Source organism: Aulonocara sp. 'chitande type north' Nkhata Bay, linkage group LG3 (assembly GCF_057382095.1).
Source record: "Aulonocara sp. 'chitande type north' Nkhata Bay isolate Kocher_YH1m ecotype deep benthic linkage group LG3, A_spYH_male_GT1.1, whole genome shotgun sequence".
NCBI classification, from domain to species: Eukaryota; Metazoa; Chordata; class Actinopteri; order Cichliformes; family Cichlidae; genus Aulonocara; species Aulonocara sp. 'chitande type north' Nkhata Bay.
The window spans coordinates 45,518,050-45,535,881 of NC_141346.1; the positions used below are offsets into that span (position 1 = coordinate 45,518,050).

The following is a 17,832-nucleotide window of genomic DNA, read 5'->3' on the forward strand; positions in this document are numbered from 1 at the left end:
AAACAAGATCCTTTTCTATTAAATAACCCCCCCCCCCCAAAAAAAAGTGTTATAATCACAGTTTAATCTGAGAAATTAGATAATTTTACACATTTATTTCTTACAATTTATGCACAAATAGTTATTTCATTTACAGGAGCAGGATTTCTCTGTTCTGCAGACAAACTTAATTGTACTGTTGAAATTGCACTTCTTTTTAAGTGTGCATTTAAAGTTTATGTGAGTTTGCTTTGTTTTTGGGACTTTAGCTCTGGCCCTACACGGCAGCCAGGCCTTCTTCCATGTATGTAGGGCCTAGTTGTCAGGGCAGCCAGCAAGCGGCGCCTCAGCCCCAGCTGAACTGTCGGTGCGGCTATCGCTGGAAGTGTCCACATAGGATCGAGTTACTCTACGCCCCATCTTTAAGCCCCAGTCAGTGCGCCGTTAGCCGCAGGACAACAGAGGATAGCTCAAGATCCTGGCCGCCGGGAAAGCAGAGCGTCCACACTCATGTAAGTGACTCTCTTTAAACGGGATTCGCTTAAGGAAACGTTACTGAAGTCTTCGGTGTGTACTAACTTCAGCTTTTCTCAAGCTAGACACCCCCTTTGTTAGCTTTAATGTCGCTAATTAGAGGAAAACATTGTGAGACGTCTTCTGTAGCGGTTGGTCACATAATCACACCAGACTGCCTTTAAATAGATCCAAGAGGCTTTTTTTTCAAGTAAAAGTGTTTATATATACTGCAAGAAGCCAGCTTGGGCGATTTTCTGTGGCCATACAGAGCCCTGATAGTGTGTAACTTCTTTCCCGTCCCCGCGTCGGGAAGCCTGTTGCTTTCTTGCTAGATGAGATGGGGAAAGAGGAGGAGGAGGAGGGGTTGAGAAAATCGGATTGTCCCGAGTGCCTTGTCGACTGTATTCAAAACACCACCGAACCTGGGCAGGATATACCAGCTTTAAACAAATACGACGTACTAAACGCTTTATTAAGCAAGAAATAACACGGGTATAGTGCTAATTTCTTTGATTTTTGGTGGGTAGGAACTCCGCGATAAAATAACTGCGTTTTCTTATTAGCTAACTATACTCGCCACAAACCTCACTAATGATTATTTTCGCAAGGAAATGCTACCCGCGGAGCTAAACGACTTTTTTGGAGGCTGATATCTAGTGTGTAATAGCGGCTAATGAGCTCCTCCGGCCTTCTGTGATTCATTACATACCACTATAGTGTGTGCATCCTTAAGCGATTCACTTAAGGAATGGTAAAGCTACTTTCAGACACTGAACCACATATGTCATTGAAAAAAACCCACATATAGTATACTACTGTTGCCACAAGTTACTGTAAGGTGCGTGTGAAGGCAGATTTATTACATAAATACACCACTACATGAGTGAAATACACGGCTAACATACTAGCTCATCACTCAGCATAAAAGGTAGGACACATGCAGTAATGAGTGAAGCAAATGCATAAACAAACCAGAGCTGTGGTGATCCTTTTGCCACAGATACTGCAGCTATTCTGAGAGTCTATACAGGGCTTTTAATTGTCTGAGCAATCTCCTTTAATCGTGTAACGTCTCCCTGAGTCATATCATGCTTGCTTACAAAGCCACTCTCTGCAGCCAAGTGCCATGTTCCCTGCATGGGCTCTGTTAGCAAGCACCCCTTAAAAGAATTAATATAAACAACATGATCACCTTCATCATGCATTACTGTTAGCTTTTAAAGCTTTAAAGGTACTGAGAGTCTTTATGAGCTTATTGGCACTGTCTTTTTTTTTTTTTTTACACAGTAGAGGAGTCACTGCTCCTTCTCTTGCCTTTCTGATCTGATTGCATGCACTTTGAAGGTAACAGTTTTTTTTTCCAAGGCAGCATTTGGAGTCAGTTTCACAAAGATATATATTTTTTGACAGATTCGATAGAACAAATAGCCAGACTTCACATAGATGTTTGAATCCACCCATTGTGCAAAATGAGACTTTGATTTCAAGCACAATGGTACAATGAAATATTGGTAAATTAAGACTTTTTCCAGGTAAAATAGTCAGAAAATATGTGTCTGAAAGGAACAGTGAGCAGGATGACACCAGTCAATAGCAAGGGTGATTTACTGAAGCAGCTTTTAGGGAATTTAAAATAATAACTATAAATTCCTGAGCTGATTACTTCATAATCAGGTATCCCTTTAGGTATTTTTTTGTGCAGAATATAAGCGCTTTTTTCCTCTTTTGCTGTGTGTTACCATAGACATTATAAAAGCCAGTGGTAACCATCATAATGTTGTTGTTCAATGATAATGAAAAGGCAAATGACAATTAAACACACCAGCACTGTCACTAAAACCTGACATTAATGTTGCCATAAGACCAGCTCACTGTGCTATAATATCAATCTACGATTGATTGGGGTCAGTTTGACAATTACATGTAATCTGTCTGCATAACTATTACATTTACACTCAGCAGCCTTCCGGCTCTACGGGAATATAACCAGAATACAAACAACTGGCAGCCAGTGGAGTTGAGTCCTCTCGCGTTGTGCTCATTGACAAAGACTCAATCTATCTGTAAATTAGACAGCAATTATTTGCAAACCTTTGACAATCTCCCTGAGAGCGATTGCAGTCATTCCAAGTCAGTCTGCAACTATTTGCAGAAAGGTTACCTCGTATCAGGTGACCTGTGCTATCACCTTACCTTACCCTCAAGCTCTGGACAATCACAAGTTTGGTCGAGCCAGTGTAAAGTAAGTTTGCACACTTACCATTATCTCAGATTGGTGTTGCACGAGATGATCCATCTTGTTTGTAGTAATACCCAACGAATTTTAATTTAGCTAATAAAAATGTATTTTTTGGTGTCGCAGAACTAATACAATATCACCACCTAAATTAGTGCGATACTGTGCTCTATCTGCTCGCCCACCCCCCACTCCTAATATTGACCAACAGTTTAAACACTCATTTATGAGCTAAGTAACACTGCAAATAAAAAGTCAGTGTAAACTTGTAATTTATAAGGAAAAAAATGAACAACAATTAAATACGAAAATTGTCATGTTAGCAGGGTGTTGTGTTAGTTTTAAAGCAGCTTATAAGATTGTTGTATGAGAGGATAATTAATTATCATTGTTGTATGAGAAGTGAGGTGATATTTATCTGATAAAAGCAAAATGGATACTCAAGCTTCATCTAATACCGGCTGTATGAAATTTCAGTAATGTAAATTACTTGGTATTTATTCATCAATAAGAGCATTAGTGGAATACAAGGGAACTAAGAAGCTTGAGTAGAAGCGCTTTTCTGGCAGCCGGTTTGTCGAGAGACTCGACAAACTGGGACAGTTATTCAGCACAATGGTGCTCTGATGCACACAGTGAAGCATTCTTCAGAGATAAATATGGACCTAACAGAAATGAAATAAATCTAGTTTCTTTTTAATGTTAATCTTTTGAACAGAAAATGTGTAAGTTGGGAGGAGAACCCAGGAGGAGCATGAGCCATTTTTCTTGCTCTGAGAGCTTTGTGGAAGTTAAAAATAAAAGGAAACAGCGTGAATTAGTGGTCTAATATTTAGTTCTCTGATTGCTCACAAAAAGACATTAAATACTGAATTTGTCATTTTCAGGCCTTGATGAAGGGAACACTACACATTCATCCGACGCTCTAAAAATGATAGAAACAATGGGTAAGTATTTGGTTTTTTAATTGTTTTATGCCAGGCATCTATAAAATATTCATGATTTCATCCATGATTGAACCAGCTTTAGGGTTGAGTGTGGTCATGATAGCAGACTGCTGAATCCAGTACCAGTACTCGGTTTAATTAAGATTCAACACTGCCATAATCAAAAAAAAAAGAAAATCTTCTTTTAAAAATGAGCAGTTTTTGCACGGGGGTTTGGGTGTCCGTCTCTGCTGGCTGTGCTTTGCACATTTGGCTTAAGCTGAGAGTTTTCTCAACCAGCGTAAGAGGCCCTGGATTCAGTTCAATGTCCGTGGGCTGCCAATGTTGCCATATCTGATAATGTTGCCATAAATTTGATTGTTTGTTTGTGCCCATAGAGATTTATTTGCCCAACTGTCAAGCATGACGCCAAATTGGTGCTGCCAGCTTCTTTCTTTAAAACAGCAATCTGTGGTCACTCTCAGGACGCGAATGTTGACTGTGTGTTTGTCAGCTGTAAATGATGAACTGTGATGAATACGTGTGCTCCAGGCACTGCTCTGCTGGAAAAACTGATAACACTAATTCTAAATTAGCCTAAGCATCGTTTCTGCGTTATTATTAAAAAACAAAATCAGAGTTTTCATATAGCTCCAGATCTTTAATAAGTCCATTTTGGCTGAAAATACAGATTTATTGGTTGGGTTTCACAAAAAAAGAAGCTTGTTTTAACGTATTTCAACTCTTTATCACTCTACAGTTAAACATTTAGTCAGCTCATTATTCCTGCCATTGGTAAATGTCATCTTCTTTCCCAGTAGGTCTATGGCAATTAGCACATTTGGCTGATGTATCTGTGACTCCTTAGGCTTTGCTCAAGGACCACCTTTTCTTCTGCAAACTCACACATAGTTAGGTCCTTAGGTTTCTGGACAGTGACGCATTATTTGTGATTTTGCCTCTGTACACAGTCACAGTGGATTTCTAATTAAATTAGTCAAGATGTGACTGAAGTGCAGACTTTTAACTTTAATTCAAGGGGTTTTGCAACAGTTTTGCATTAACTGTTTAGGAATTACCGTCATTTTTATACATAGCACCCCATTTTCAGACGTTCAAATGTAGTTGGACATTTGACTGACAAGTAGTTTCATTGGCAGGTGAGGTCGATTCCCTCATTACTCATTTATGAGGGAAGTAATGAGTCCAAATGTTGAACTTTATGCCAGCATTAGCAGTTCAATAGAACTCTCAATCTGAGGTTTTAAAGAGACAATGATGCAAATGAGGGACGCTATCATTAAGCTGAAAAACCCAAATAAACCTGTCAGAGAGTTCGTCAGTCTGGTGCATTCAACATCGAAAGAAAACTAAAATGGGTAGTTACAGAATTACTTCAACGACTAATCAAAACAACTTTGCAACAACATATAACCAAGTCAAGACTACACTCCAGGATGTAGGCATATCATACAATCAAGAGACGCCTTCATGCAACAAGGTACAAACTCCTGGTTACCCCCAACACCAGGAAGGACAGATTAGACTTTGACTAGACCAGAAATAATCGAAAAGAGCCGGCACAGTTTTGAAAAAAGTCTTTTGAGAGATGAAACCAAGGTTAACTTAGACCAGAATTATGGGAAGAGAGAAGCATGAGAGAAGGCAAGGAACAGTTCACGATCCAAAGCATACGTGAAGCCAATGTTATTCTATGGGTATGTAAGGCTACAGGTAGACCTAGGTCACACGTGTTTATTGTTGATGTGGATGCTGGTAAAAGCAGCAGGATACATTCTGAAGTATAAAGAGCTATACACTTCTCAGATTCAGCCAAATGCAAAACTGGTTGGATGGTGTTTCAGAGTGTAAATGGAAAATGACCCAAAGAATACTACAGAATCAATTCAATGAACATGTAAGGGACCTAGTGTTCAACAGAGCATGCTTTTCAGTTACTAAAGACAAAACTAATTGCAGCAAAGGGCTTCAAACAAGCAGCACATGAAGGTGACTGCAGTAAACACCTAGCAGCATCTACACGGGCGAAAAACAGCATTAACTTATGCTAATGGGTTCTTACAGTCCTTATATTAAAAATTATGTTAGCTTGACTGCAATTCGTAAACAGTTAATGCAATACTTTTGTGGAAAAGTGTCTTTGTTCAGACACTTATGGACCTAACTGTCCATGCCACATTGATTTAGTATACCTAATTATCCACATGGAGGGAAGGACAGTGGAAATTTTACATTTGTCTGGACTGAGCCAGTGGTGAGCAGAAAAAAATCTTACAGGGCTCAAGTGTTATTGGCCTATTTACAACTTTTTGTTCAAACAACAAAGCTTTTCAGTGCAAAAAGTGTTTTGGACCTCGTGCACGGCCTATTAGGTGTTAGTCACAGTTGGTGAGCTTCTGAAATTGCTTCATTTTTGCTCAGATGACGTCTGGCTGGCCCATCCTTACTAACAAGCCACTCTGGAGTTACTCGGTTGTAGGGCTTATAGAGGATCCAGCAAACAAAGCGTGGAGGTCCCAGTCCTTTTATCTTTTCCTCCTGATAACCATTCATTCTACGCTCCTGTGTAACCCACCATTTGACCCTAAAGTCAAGAAAAGGAAACATTGCTATTCCAAAAACAAGCAGTGCATTGAAAATTGAGTTTTTTTCTTCTGTGCAAAAGCTTGTGGCTACATGATTTTGATATAGGCCTGTTGAGAGTCAACCGGCCTTAACTAAGCCTAGCCTATACATTTACAAGTCATTGAGTTATTGTTAAACATAAATATGTTAAAGTCATGTTTCAAATGGTTGTGGAGGCTTTTTTTTAAAAGAATCCTCTTAATAATTAAATCAGGATGCCTAAATGAATAAATGAGGTAATATCCAAACACTCTTCCCACCCTCGCTATCTTCACCCATGAACTGATGAAGTCTTTGTCCTCGCCACCTCTCTCCACCTCTGTCACTCCCACACCTCCGGCTGCCTGCATCGTCGCCTTCACTCTGGCGCTGTCACTGAAACATGCGACGGTTTGCAGACACGCAGCGTGCCTTGCAGGCGGTGGAGCGACTCCAGGCCAAACTCAAGGAGCGGGGAGAAGTGCCCACTGAGGAGAAGCTCAGCCTGCTCAAGTCAGTGCTCCAGAGCCCCCTCTTCCATCAGATCCTGGCCTTGCAGAAGTCTGTCCAGCATCTCAGAGATCAGGTAAACCCCAAATCTTTTTGCTTAAAGGTTTTATATTTCCTCCAATTTGGCTCACATTTCTTATGCCATGTTTTTCTTAGACTGTGTGTCTTAAGGATAGAGATTATATGATGTCACAGATGGTTAAAAACACTTTCTACTTACTTTAAATGTAATATTTATACATTAATATAACTTATCAATAGTTGTCTCAAAAGACACTGCGGGAGAGAGCCACAGATTCGTAAAACACCTAACAATTAAATGCAGAGTGGTTTATAAACACAGTGAGTGAAAAGAGGTGAATCAATAAGAACCATCCAGTGCATCATGGCCCAAAAACTAGGCCTGTGGTAGCTTAACTAAGGGTAATAATAAGAATGATGTATTTATAACACGCTGATCCCGGGTTCATTTAATCAGATTTCATAAACTACAAAAATGATGGGATAGCAGAGGATAGTAGATTGTTATTATAGAAGTTTATTTAAACAGATGCATTTGTGTCATTTGATATGAACTAAAACCTGCTGTTCATTTTTCATAGTACCATTGTAGTGGAGGAGTGCTTGAGCCAGGACCTTGTTCCTGGTGACATTTGATGTTGAGACATAACCTAGCCTTTAATGGGACCTGCCCAGACTTAATGTAAAACTGAAGGTATTATTTCAGCCACAGGCTCCTTGAATTCCCATTTTAATGGCTTCACACTGGCGACAGTTGTGGCAGGACTCATTTTGGATACTGCCGTTAGTTACATGTCGTACACTGTGTGCACTAAATGCCTTCTTGAGTGTTGAAGTTGTGTATGCAGTGGAAGTGATGCTGGAGTTGTTGGGCTGACTGGTGCGTTTTGAGAATATTTGGCTTCTGACCACTGAAATTATGCTAGATTCTAATATTTAACACACATAAACTCCAGACAGCAACCATTTAAGGGATGGTCAGTGCCTTAAACACGTATTTATTGTAATTCTATGTTGAGTGTTTTCCGTCATCACGTCTCATCCTCCTCTGACTCACTGTTTGGCGCACTTCCTATTTTATTTTGAAGGTTAGCTCCTCATGCGGCCTCCTGTGCTTTTACTTCCCTCCTTTGTTCTTTTCCCAATCTCATTAGCGTTTGATTGACTTCACCTTTTGCACCTTGACCAGCCTGCTGTTGTGGCTAAAGTGTCTGTTCTTACAGGTCAGCTATTGTCTATTTCTACATGTCTGTGGGACAATCTGAATTCGTTCACTCTGACCGGCCTGTAACAGTATTCAGTGAACCTGCAGTGGGATTTTGTCAGTGGTTTTTTCAGCATCATGACAAAAAAAGAAGGAATTTCTAAGATAAAACTGGAACTCCTGCTTTAGCTCTACCTCAGCTAGGCTGGAATGTTTCTGATATCCTTATTCAGGTTTTTATCTCTCCCTGCTTCCTTGGTGACCTCACTGATTCTACTTCTGGCTTATGTCAAGACATCCTCCCCTCACCCTTTCAATCCCCATTCCCAGTAGTGTTTGCCGCTATGGCCAAATTGCTGTCAGGGTCCACACAAGCCAGATATAATATGGGTACATGAGCAGAGATACTTTTTTCTGGCTGATTCTCCCCATTGAGAATTAAACATCTGAGTGGAAGGAAAGCGCTCTCAAGTCACAGAGGAAAGGGGCCAGGGTAAGCGTTTCAGAGAAAGAGACGAAAGTATGCGAGCTATGCACTGGGAGGAAGGGATGTTCGCTTTTTTACCCCTTGTGGAATTTAGATTTAAAAAGCCCCGTGGCATTTTTGTGCGCCAGCGATTTGACTTATTTCAAGAATAGGTACCTTCTTTTGTGTGTGTGTGTGTGTGCAGATTCCTCTGTTTTATAATAGAAAACTTAAGAAGCAGCCATTCAACTTAAAGTTCGTTCAAACCAAAGGATGGACCTTTTCTGTGTTATAACAATAGTAATATTTTTGAGAAATGAATAGATAAAAAAGCAACAACTATAAGTGTGTTATGTTTCTTTGGGGCTTTCAGACCCAAGCTGTGTTTGTGTGGCCGTGTAAATCAGAACCAATTTGGGGAGATGGTTTGTTTTTGTGTTTTGAGGCTGACACGCAAACACACACACACAGTCACTGCCCATCTTCTGGCTCTGCTAGTTAGGCCTTGCTTAGCCCACGTCGCTATGGCGACAAGGCCCTACTCTCCAATGAGAAAGAGGCCGCTGCCACTGTGTGAAGTGGGGCAGAAACAATTTCTTAAATGTTCAAGAACCAAACTGGAACTTTAATCCTCTTAGCTGGGCCCCAGCTAACAAAGCTCATGCATGAGCACGGCAACTTAGCAGCATGCTACGCTAACTTAGCCGGGCCCACGGGGTTTTGTTTGCTGTGTGCGGCACTAATGCATCCTGTCCAATGGAGTTTTGTTTCTGAGTGCTAATCTGGGACTGTATTTAAAGGAAGCGTGATGTACAGTACATGTTCTCGAAGCTCTGAAAGTTGCACAGTCCAACTTCCTAATGCAAATTTCACAAGTTCACAAGGACAGCTTTAGCCTGGCAGCGCCATATGCCAAATGGAGTGTTTATAGAATTATTGCCGTGCATTACGTCCGTCCTTTTGAATCCAATTCGGAAAGTCATAAGCATTACACCCTTTGGCTAATGAAATCGGGAAAACACTGTTTTATGTAGTTGTCGCCTTCATGTAATTCATCTGTCACACAAGTAAAGTCATTGCAGTAATTAAGAGCCGAGCATATTAAAGCATCCAGATGGCCAGCGATGCTTCTCCCTGGCCCCGATAAAAATATTGTATTTGGAGCCTCATCACTGTTGGAACATCAGCTAAGAGCTATTATCTCCTGAAGGATTAGAGTGCCATAGATGCAGCTAATCATGGAGGGATAACAAACTGTCTGCCATCTCAGTGGTTTTTTTAGACACTCAGATCCAGAGTTTTGGTGTCTAAAATTTAATTTGCAAGATCTTTATGTTCAGAGTACAAATGAGGCATAATGGGCCTTTTTTTGTTTTGTCCCTTAAAACTTTTAATTGTCTTTGGTTGGATTAAAGCCAGCAACTGCTGCTGTGTACAGGATCGCTTTGGAGATTTTCTGAGCTGTTATGCCCCATTCAAACTGAAAGCCCAGCAGTTTTGGATTTGATTCAATAGCATTCATGTGTTTGAATGTGGACCTATTATGCTTTTCTTTATGTTTTGTCTATATACTACAGCACTGTATGCCAGCCAATCAGGCGAAAGATGGGTAAACTTTTATATATGTAGTGTTTCATGTTCACTTTAAAGGAATGTAGAAGGAAGATCCAAAATCCAGGAGTAAACATAGAAGTGTCAGGGAGGTATCTGTAGTTTTCACATTTCTGTTTTATCATTTCAGGGGAGTGTCCCTTTATCACGAGGGAGTGATCTCACAGCAGCCAAGCCCAATGGCAGCCATGTTTCCTGCTCAGACACCCCAGCTCCCACGCACGCCAATGGGAAGACGTCATCCGAAGAATTTGAACATATTATCCACTCCATGGCGCAGGTACAAACAGCTAGAAGGGAGGCAGTTATTGTAATGCGTGCTAACATTTTGTTAATTTATTGTCGGTTTAAGCTAGATGGCATATATTGACAAAGCGTGTGGAATCTGCATGTCGTCCCCGTGTCTGTGTGGGTACTCAGGCTCTCTCCCACAGTCCAAAGTGTCTCTCTGTGTGACTGCCCAGGGTGTACCTTGTGTTTCGCCCTACGACAGCTGGGATAGGCTTATGAATAGAATAGAACTGGATATGCAGAAGAAAAGGGATGCGCATAAGCTAAAATAATGCTATTGTGGCAAGTCTATTTTGAAACCCCAGTAGACTTTTTTTGTCAATCTTTTAACATTTTACTGATTTTTTACACAAAAATAAGCAAGATTACTTTTTAATAAGTCCTATAACTCAAACCAAACATTCAAAGAGAGTCAAAAAAAGAAGAAAACTCCGCAGTGCGCCTCTCTCTTGAGGCACTTCAAATAGACTTCTAAAGGCTGCCTGTAGCTTTGATGCTTTAGTGAATCAGCACAAGGCCAATGTATGTATGTATATATATATATATATATATATATATATATATATATATTATATATATATATATTTATATATATATATTATATATATATATATATTATATATATATATTATATATATATATATTTATATATATATATTATATATATATATATTATATATATATATTATATATATATATATTTATATATATATATTATATATATATATATATTATATATATATATTATATATATGTGTAATACAAGGTTTGTGTGTGTATTACGCAGGGACGTTATGTGACGCATGTGGATCTGCAGAAGCCAGTGTCCGGAGGTCTTGGCTTCAGCGTGGTGGGCCTAAAGAGCGAGAACCGCGGAGAGCTCGGCATCTTCATCCAGGAAATTCAACCAGGAAGTGTCGCTCACTGGTATGCAGGAAAAACATGCTGCTATGCAGTCTTCCAGACATTCTTTCAGCATCTGGTTAATTGTTGATTTCTAATTTGAAATTTCTAGGACTTTGTTTCAGACAGTCAGGTGGGTGCGTTTACAGATTGTCTTGGGAGATTAGAGATACTTTTATACTTGCCAGGAAATACCAGAGTAAAGCTGTTGTGAGCTGTTGCAACACATGTTGCGTCACACCAATCCTAAAAGAGTGGAAGCTGCATTTTTCATGTTTCAGATATAAACACCCTTAAATGTATTCACCCAAAGACAAATTCAAAGTTACAGGTACAAAGATTAAAGCTATAATGTGGTATCTGGTGACTATAAGGGTTCTCATTCTGTGTCCTTGCCTCTGCTGCATGCTTCTTCCCCGTTACAGCGATGGGAAACTCAAAGAAGCCGACCAGATATTGGCCATTAATGGCCAGCCTCTGGACAAGACAGTGACCCACCAGCAGGCTATAGGCATCCTGCAGAGTGCTTCAGACAGGGTGCAGCTCACAGTGGCCAGAGGGCCAATACCTCAGCTGGCCAGTCCTGCAGTGTCCCGCACGCCCTCTGCTGCCAGCACATTATCAGCCAACTCCAGCGCGGTAATGAGTACACTGACACACCAGTGGGGCCTCTGCAAGGAGCGTGTTGTGATCTGACACAGTTTCCATGTGGGGACTTAAGAAACTACATGCACTTTGCTCTTTGCTCTGCAATCCCCATCCAGCACCACAACACAGAAAACAAACATACCTGTTAAGTGATGTACATTTTTCCTAATAAGACACTGGGTAACATTGTGTTTCACTTCTGTTACTGTCTCAGTGGCAACATGTGGAGACGATTGAGCTTGTCAACGATGGCACCGGTCTTGGCTTTGGTATTGTTGGAGGAAAAACCACCGGGGTTATAGTCAAAACTATACTTCCTGGAGGCATTGCTGATCAGGTGACTCTTTAGCTGTGTCTGTCACTTCTTTAGGACATGTCTTTTTTCATCGCTCACAGCCAATGACACTTTCAGTGTTCTAGACAGATGACTCCTGTCAGTTATGTGTAATGAGTAATTGCAGGAAAGCACAGAATTACCTGTCACTTAGGAGTGACAATGCCATAATGAGCGCAGAGTTAATATAGAAATCATTTCTTGCCACAGGATGGCCGCCTGCGCAGCGGGGACCACATCCTGAGAATCGGAGACACCGACCTGCTCGGCATGGGCAGCGACCAGGTGGCCCAGGTCCTGAGGCAGTGCGGGAACAGGGTGAAGCTGGTTGTTACCAGAGGTCCTTTGGAAGAGACTCCCTCTGCTTCTGTCATGCCTGTGGTGCTCCCCACTGTCAGCGAACAGCAGGTAAGGGCATCTGTTCCTCTGTAAACCCAAATACCTCTTTTTAATTTTTTTTTACATCACAGAGACGCGTGTCTCATTCAAATTGATTTTATGACTCGCACTATCCTCGCAATAAAGTGTTTTCTGGAGAACCCGTCATCCTGATGGTAATTGCCTGCCATGCAAGACACACCATACACAGTTATATATATAAAAAACTTCACACATAAACTTCAGGTCCTTTATATCCAGTTTTATCTTTTCTTCCTGCTTGACAAGCCAGTACAAATGCAATTAAAGAAAATTGCAGGTTGCATCACCTGTGACTCACACTTTGCTTTACGTTCCCAGAAAAAGAAGGGAAAAAAAAAGCTCAGAGCCTCCTACAAACAGCAATTTCATGGCCATTTTCAGCACTCGCTTCTATTTTGACTTGATTGAATGATTAGTGACTCACAATGTGAATGACAAACATCATATCCCTGTGATCACACACAGTAACTGTGAGTCTTATTTTTGGCTGACAGGTACTGAGCGCTCATTAATCAAAGTTAAACAATGTATTTTGATGTGCCGCAATTTTCCTTTCTTCTGTTCCAAAGTAAAACATCGCTTTCATTTGGTTTCTGCTGTGATGCTGACTCATTTCTCTGCGTCTACACGCAGGGCTACGAGGAAGAGGATGCTGAGGCATTTGATGTGAGCCTTACTAAGAACACCCAAGGACTCGGGATCACTATTGCTGGTTATGTTGGAGATAAGAATTCAGGTGAAAAACTGATTTTTTTAAAAATAATATGGAGATTTTATATTTCTATTATATATGCCAGTTTTTAAATTGTGTTGATAGGCCACGTAAAACCAGAGTAGAAACCAGGTAGAAACAGGAGCAGTGATACGCCTGCTGCTGTCAGGCCTGCAGGTATCAGGCTGTGACGTTCTCCTTTATAGTGGAGTGGTACAAATAATTTGTGTGGCATCTTATTGAATGCCGAACACCTGATCGTTCTGTAAATAGTTTGAAATTTCTGATTATATTCAGGGATCTGTAATTTGTAAAGTTAGTAAAAAGTGCCCTCCGTTTATTGAAACACAAATTGAAACACATTTAATGTCTTCACCCATTTATGTGTCTCAACTGTTCTGATTCCTCAGAGCCCTCTGGTATCTTTGTTAAGAGCATAACAAAAGACAGCACTGTAGACCAAGATGGCCGTATTCACATTGGAGACCAGATTATAGCAGTAAGTACACTAATTATGCTCTTTTGGTTACGGCTGGCTTCTGTTTTCAGCAGAACGAGATCAAACATGCAGCAAATGTTTCATATTATCATTGATTGTGATCAAATTTACACATTTAGGCAATGGAGGGAAATTATGAGATGCATGAATTTGAATAATTCCCAATTATGCTTTTTATTTGTTCTTCTTGCGACTCTGAATATAAAAGAGTTTTGAAACAGGACACCGAGCAGTTAAGTCTGTAATTTCATTACTGTAGGTCATTAACAGTGAAGCCATGAGTGGCTGTTTTTACATGTTTTCTTGAAGAAGTTCTGACTTACTTGTGTGCTGGTGTGTGAGGATGGACTTGCTTTGGGAGTTCACCTAAACGCTCATGATTGTGAGGGATTTAAAACTATCTACTTCCTACCTGCCCTGAATGACCTAAATGAATGAAGTCGTGGATTAGACGACACTCGGGTGCAGAAATCAGTCTTTAGTTAATGCCATTGCAGTTCATCTCTTTCCAGCAAGAACATAGATGGCGCTTCAGCACACTCATATTGTGCAAGCAAGCCGTTCTGCCTCTCCTTTAATCCACCGGCTCACGAGAGATCGCCCTCTGCAGGTCGACGGCGTGAACATCCAGGAATACACCAATCAACAGGCAGTTGAAGTGCTGAGACACACGGGCCAGACGGTCCACCTTAAGCTGATCCGGCGGGGCTTCAGGCCCGATGAGATCCCCCCTGTCACAGCCCCCGTTGTCACCGTCCTCCCCCCTTCCACCACCATCCCCACAACCACCACCGTCATGAAGGAGCTGGAGCTGGAGAGAAAGAAAGCTGAGGAGGCTGCTGAAGGTAGGATGGATTAAGTGAGAGAAATTTAATGAGGATAGATTAAAAAAAAAAATCCCTTACTTCTCATCATCCTGTCAAAAAAGGTGTCATTTGATGTGTAAATTTGGCTCAGACAGGAGTTTCATGATGCAGTGAGGAGTCATTTCCATGTGACTCCAAAAGGAAATTTCAGACACTTTTATGGTGTTGTAAACAGATGCAAACAGAACTTACTCCTGCCACACACAAATGTTGTTGGCTGGAGTTATGGCCTAAAACAACATCATATGCATAGAGTGAGGAAGCTGAAGCCTGAACACAGGATCATTCAGTTGCAGAGAAATCGACTTTTTCATATTGCGAGTAACCATTTTACACCAATTCCTAATATTGAAAAATAATTGCTTATTGCAGGTTAAAAGGTTCCTCCTCATAATAGCAGCAGAATACTCCCACGTTACAGCCCCGTCGCTCCTAATTAGAGGTTGAAATGTGCTAATTAACGCTGCTGACAAATGCCAAGAGGACAAAAACTATTTTCTCAGATATGGCAATATAGTTAAGTGCTTTTTAAGCACTACCCTTCGTAGCAGTCAGACTGGCTAGAAATTTAACAGCCGTCTTTGTACGGAATCCAAAACTTAGCATCATGTTGGTTGAGAGTTGAAGTAGATCAACTTTCAGAATAGTAAAATAGTGCACAATGCATAACATCCCAACCAAGGAGAAACCTGCATTTATCTTCGTTCTTGTGTGTTTTTCTAATACCTTTGCATTTATGTAATATTGGCATTAAATAAGAAGAAACTTATTTAATGCCAGGACCTCTGGGCTGTTGCAGAAGAAAGTCAAGCAACTTGCACAAGTTGTTTAGTGTCGGCAGTAATAGATGGAGACTGAAAGTGATTATTTTTAGCACTAGGAAGTTGAAACATGAAGAAAACCAGAAAACCAACAGCTATGAGAGAGACTAAAGGGAAGAAGGGTAGAGTAGTTTTTGGCTGCTTTGAAAACTCTGAGTATAGGAGAAACAGGAGTGTGTGTGTGTATGTGCACAGTGTGCTTTTTGCTCAATCATTAAATGAATGAAACAACAGAAAGAAATCGAACCATTAACTTAAACTGTTGTCACATCCTTCCATAACAATCTGCTGAGTCGTATTTGTATGCTGGAACTTAAAAGACTTTAATATAAAATTCACTTCATGGCAAGTATTCATTTCATGGGTGACCAGTTCTGTGCCTTGCGGAACCCCAAAGACAAAAATGAGTCCCAGGCTCATTAAACGTGTATTAAAAGTCCTGGTATTTTTATGGATTAGCAAACATTAGCAAAGGCGCTTTATGTGTTTTTGATATAAAGGGAAAAGAGAGAAGGTCCTCTTTCAAAGCAAGAGTGATTAGGCACTAACAGATTCTGTGTCAGTGTTGAGGGTTTTTTGTGCTGTGCGTGTGCTGCTGGTGGAAGGTCGATGGCTCCTTTGTGCGTCTCACTGTCCGTTGTGTGTTTACCGTCTCCACAGATGAAAAGCAGCTCCACACAAAGAGTGAAGGATCTGATGTCAGCCCTGCCACGGATCAGCTAACAGAAGACAAACATGGTAGGAGGCTGAGATGCTTTTTCCGTGTGCTTTAGCAGTGATATTGGGCCCAAATCTGACAGATAAGGGCTTCTATTGACAGGACCGCACCGACTAGCAGCACACAATGTGAGGACATGCTGAGACGGCTGCTGTTGCTAGGTTCAGACATTTAAATGGTAGCAGATAAGGGTTTATTTGATCTTCCACGACACATTTTCAAGTACTTTGCTTATACTTGGAAGTTTATGGTGCAGTGCCACCTGTGAATGGCTTATGACAACACCGTCTTAATTTTTGTGTGTTATTGCATAACATATTGTGTTTTTGAAGAACCGAGCTTAACACCTTTTGAAGAGGAGGAGTTAATGAAGAAGTGGCAGGAAATTCTGGGCCCAAGTAATGAAGTTGTGGTAAGTTTACTGTTTAGATTCATAGCAGATATTGTAAAAAATAACAGTGACCTGGGTCATCAAACAAAAGGGTCTGAATCATTGACAGACTTCACATAAAGAGATGTGATTTACTGTTACCCTGACAGGTGGCTCAGGTGGAGAAGTTTACCGAGAACAGCGGTCTGGGCATCAGTCTAGAAGCCAACAGCGGACATCATTACATCCGATCTGTCCTTCCTGAGGGACCGGTCGGTCGCTGTGGCAAGCTGTTCAGTGGAGATGAGCTTCTTGAGGTATAATACTCGAAAATTACATTTGTTATTAGTATTTACAGAAGGTTGGTTGGTTGGTTCATGGAGCTCAGTTTTAGTGCAGTACATATTGTCATACAGCAACTCTGGAAGTACTTACATTGATTATAATGGTCTTTGTGGTGTTTCCTTTGTAGTTATAACACAGTGCCTGACAACTGCTGTATATGCCAATAAGGCATGTATGGGCTTCACTTATTAGGAATGATTCCTACCTAAAAATTCACCAACAGAGGATAAGCTTCTGATACAACTTCACCTAATTCAAGGATGCTTGGGGAAGAGGGTGAAGTCTGAGGAGGTTACGCTCCATATATTTCCCCAAATATAGTTCCCCCAAAGAAAGTAATAAAAATCACTCCACATAGAGCTGAAAGCTGGATTAATCAGTGGTGTATCAGCTGTTTAAGTATGTTTCCAAATGAGTTATTTGGAGTTATGGTAAATAAATTCCTGGTTTTACATTTGTTTTTGCTACTTTTAGGTCTTTGTTTTGTATTCATGGCTTGCCTTTTAGCTGTTCCGGTTTATTCTCACCACTCTCATTTCCATCTCTGGCAGGAGGCCGTTTCAGTACAAAGGTCTAAAAACCTCCTGTTTTCTGCAAGAGTGGCGCCAACCTGCAGATTAATGCTAATGTTGCTATGTTGCTCCCTTTCTGCTGGGCAACTGTTGCCACAATAACTTAAGTCAGTGGTTTGCAAACTGTGCAGCGTAGTAGGCTACTGGGAAAATATGGGGTGAATCAATGTTAAATGAATCTGATTTAGCTGGAGAAAATAAACAGGGATTTGCTACTGCAGCTGTGTTAAGCTTTTTTA

At 40.7% G+C, this 17,832-nt stretch overlaps 1 protein-coding gene across 10 annotated transcripts in view; it reads left to right on the forward strand.

Annotated features, from left to right (window-relative positions):
• The first annotated feature begins 338 nt into the window (after positions 1–338).
• Positions 339–17,832, forward strand: part of mpdz (multiple PDZ domain crumbs cell polarity complex component) — a 49,438-nt gene continuing 31,944 nt past the window's right edge. For all 10 annotated transcript variants that reach the window (XM_086282924.1, XM_086282934.1, XM_086282943.1 and 7 more), the window contains exons 1-14: positions 339–491; positions 3,619–3,678; positions 6,702–6,868; positions 10,225–10,374; positions 11,173–11,312; positions 11,714–11,927; positions 12,151–12,273; positions 12,481–12,678; positions 13,324–13,426; positions 13,813–13,901; positions 14,512–14,746; positions 16,249–16,326; positions 16,639–16,718; positions 16,847–16,993. In XM_086282924.1, the coding sequence (XP_086139050.1) occupies positions 3,663–3,678; positions 6,702–6,868; positions 10,225–10,374; positions 11,173–11,312; positions 11,714–11,927; positions 12,151–12,273; positions 12,481–12,678; positions 13,324–13,426; positions 13,813–13,901; positions 14,512–14,746; positions 16,249–16,326; positions 16,639–16,718; positions 16,847–16,993 (1,740 nt within the window). In that variant the 5' untranslated portion in view covers positions 339–491; positions 3,619–3,662. The remainder of the gene's footprint in view (positions 492–3,618; positions 3,679–6,701; positions 6,869–10,224; positions 10,375–11,172; positions 11,313–11,713; positions 11,928–12,150; positions 12,274–12,480; positions 12,679–13,323; positions 13,427–13,812; positions 13,902–14,511; positions 14,747–16,248; positions 16,327–16,638; positions 16,719–16,846; positions 16,994–17,832) is intronic.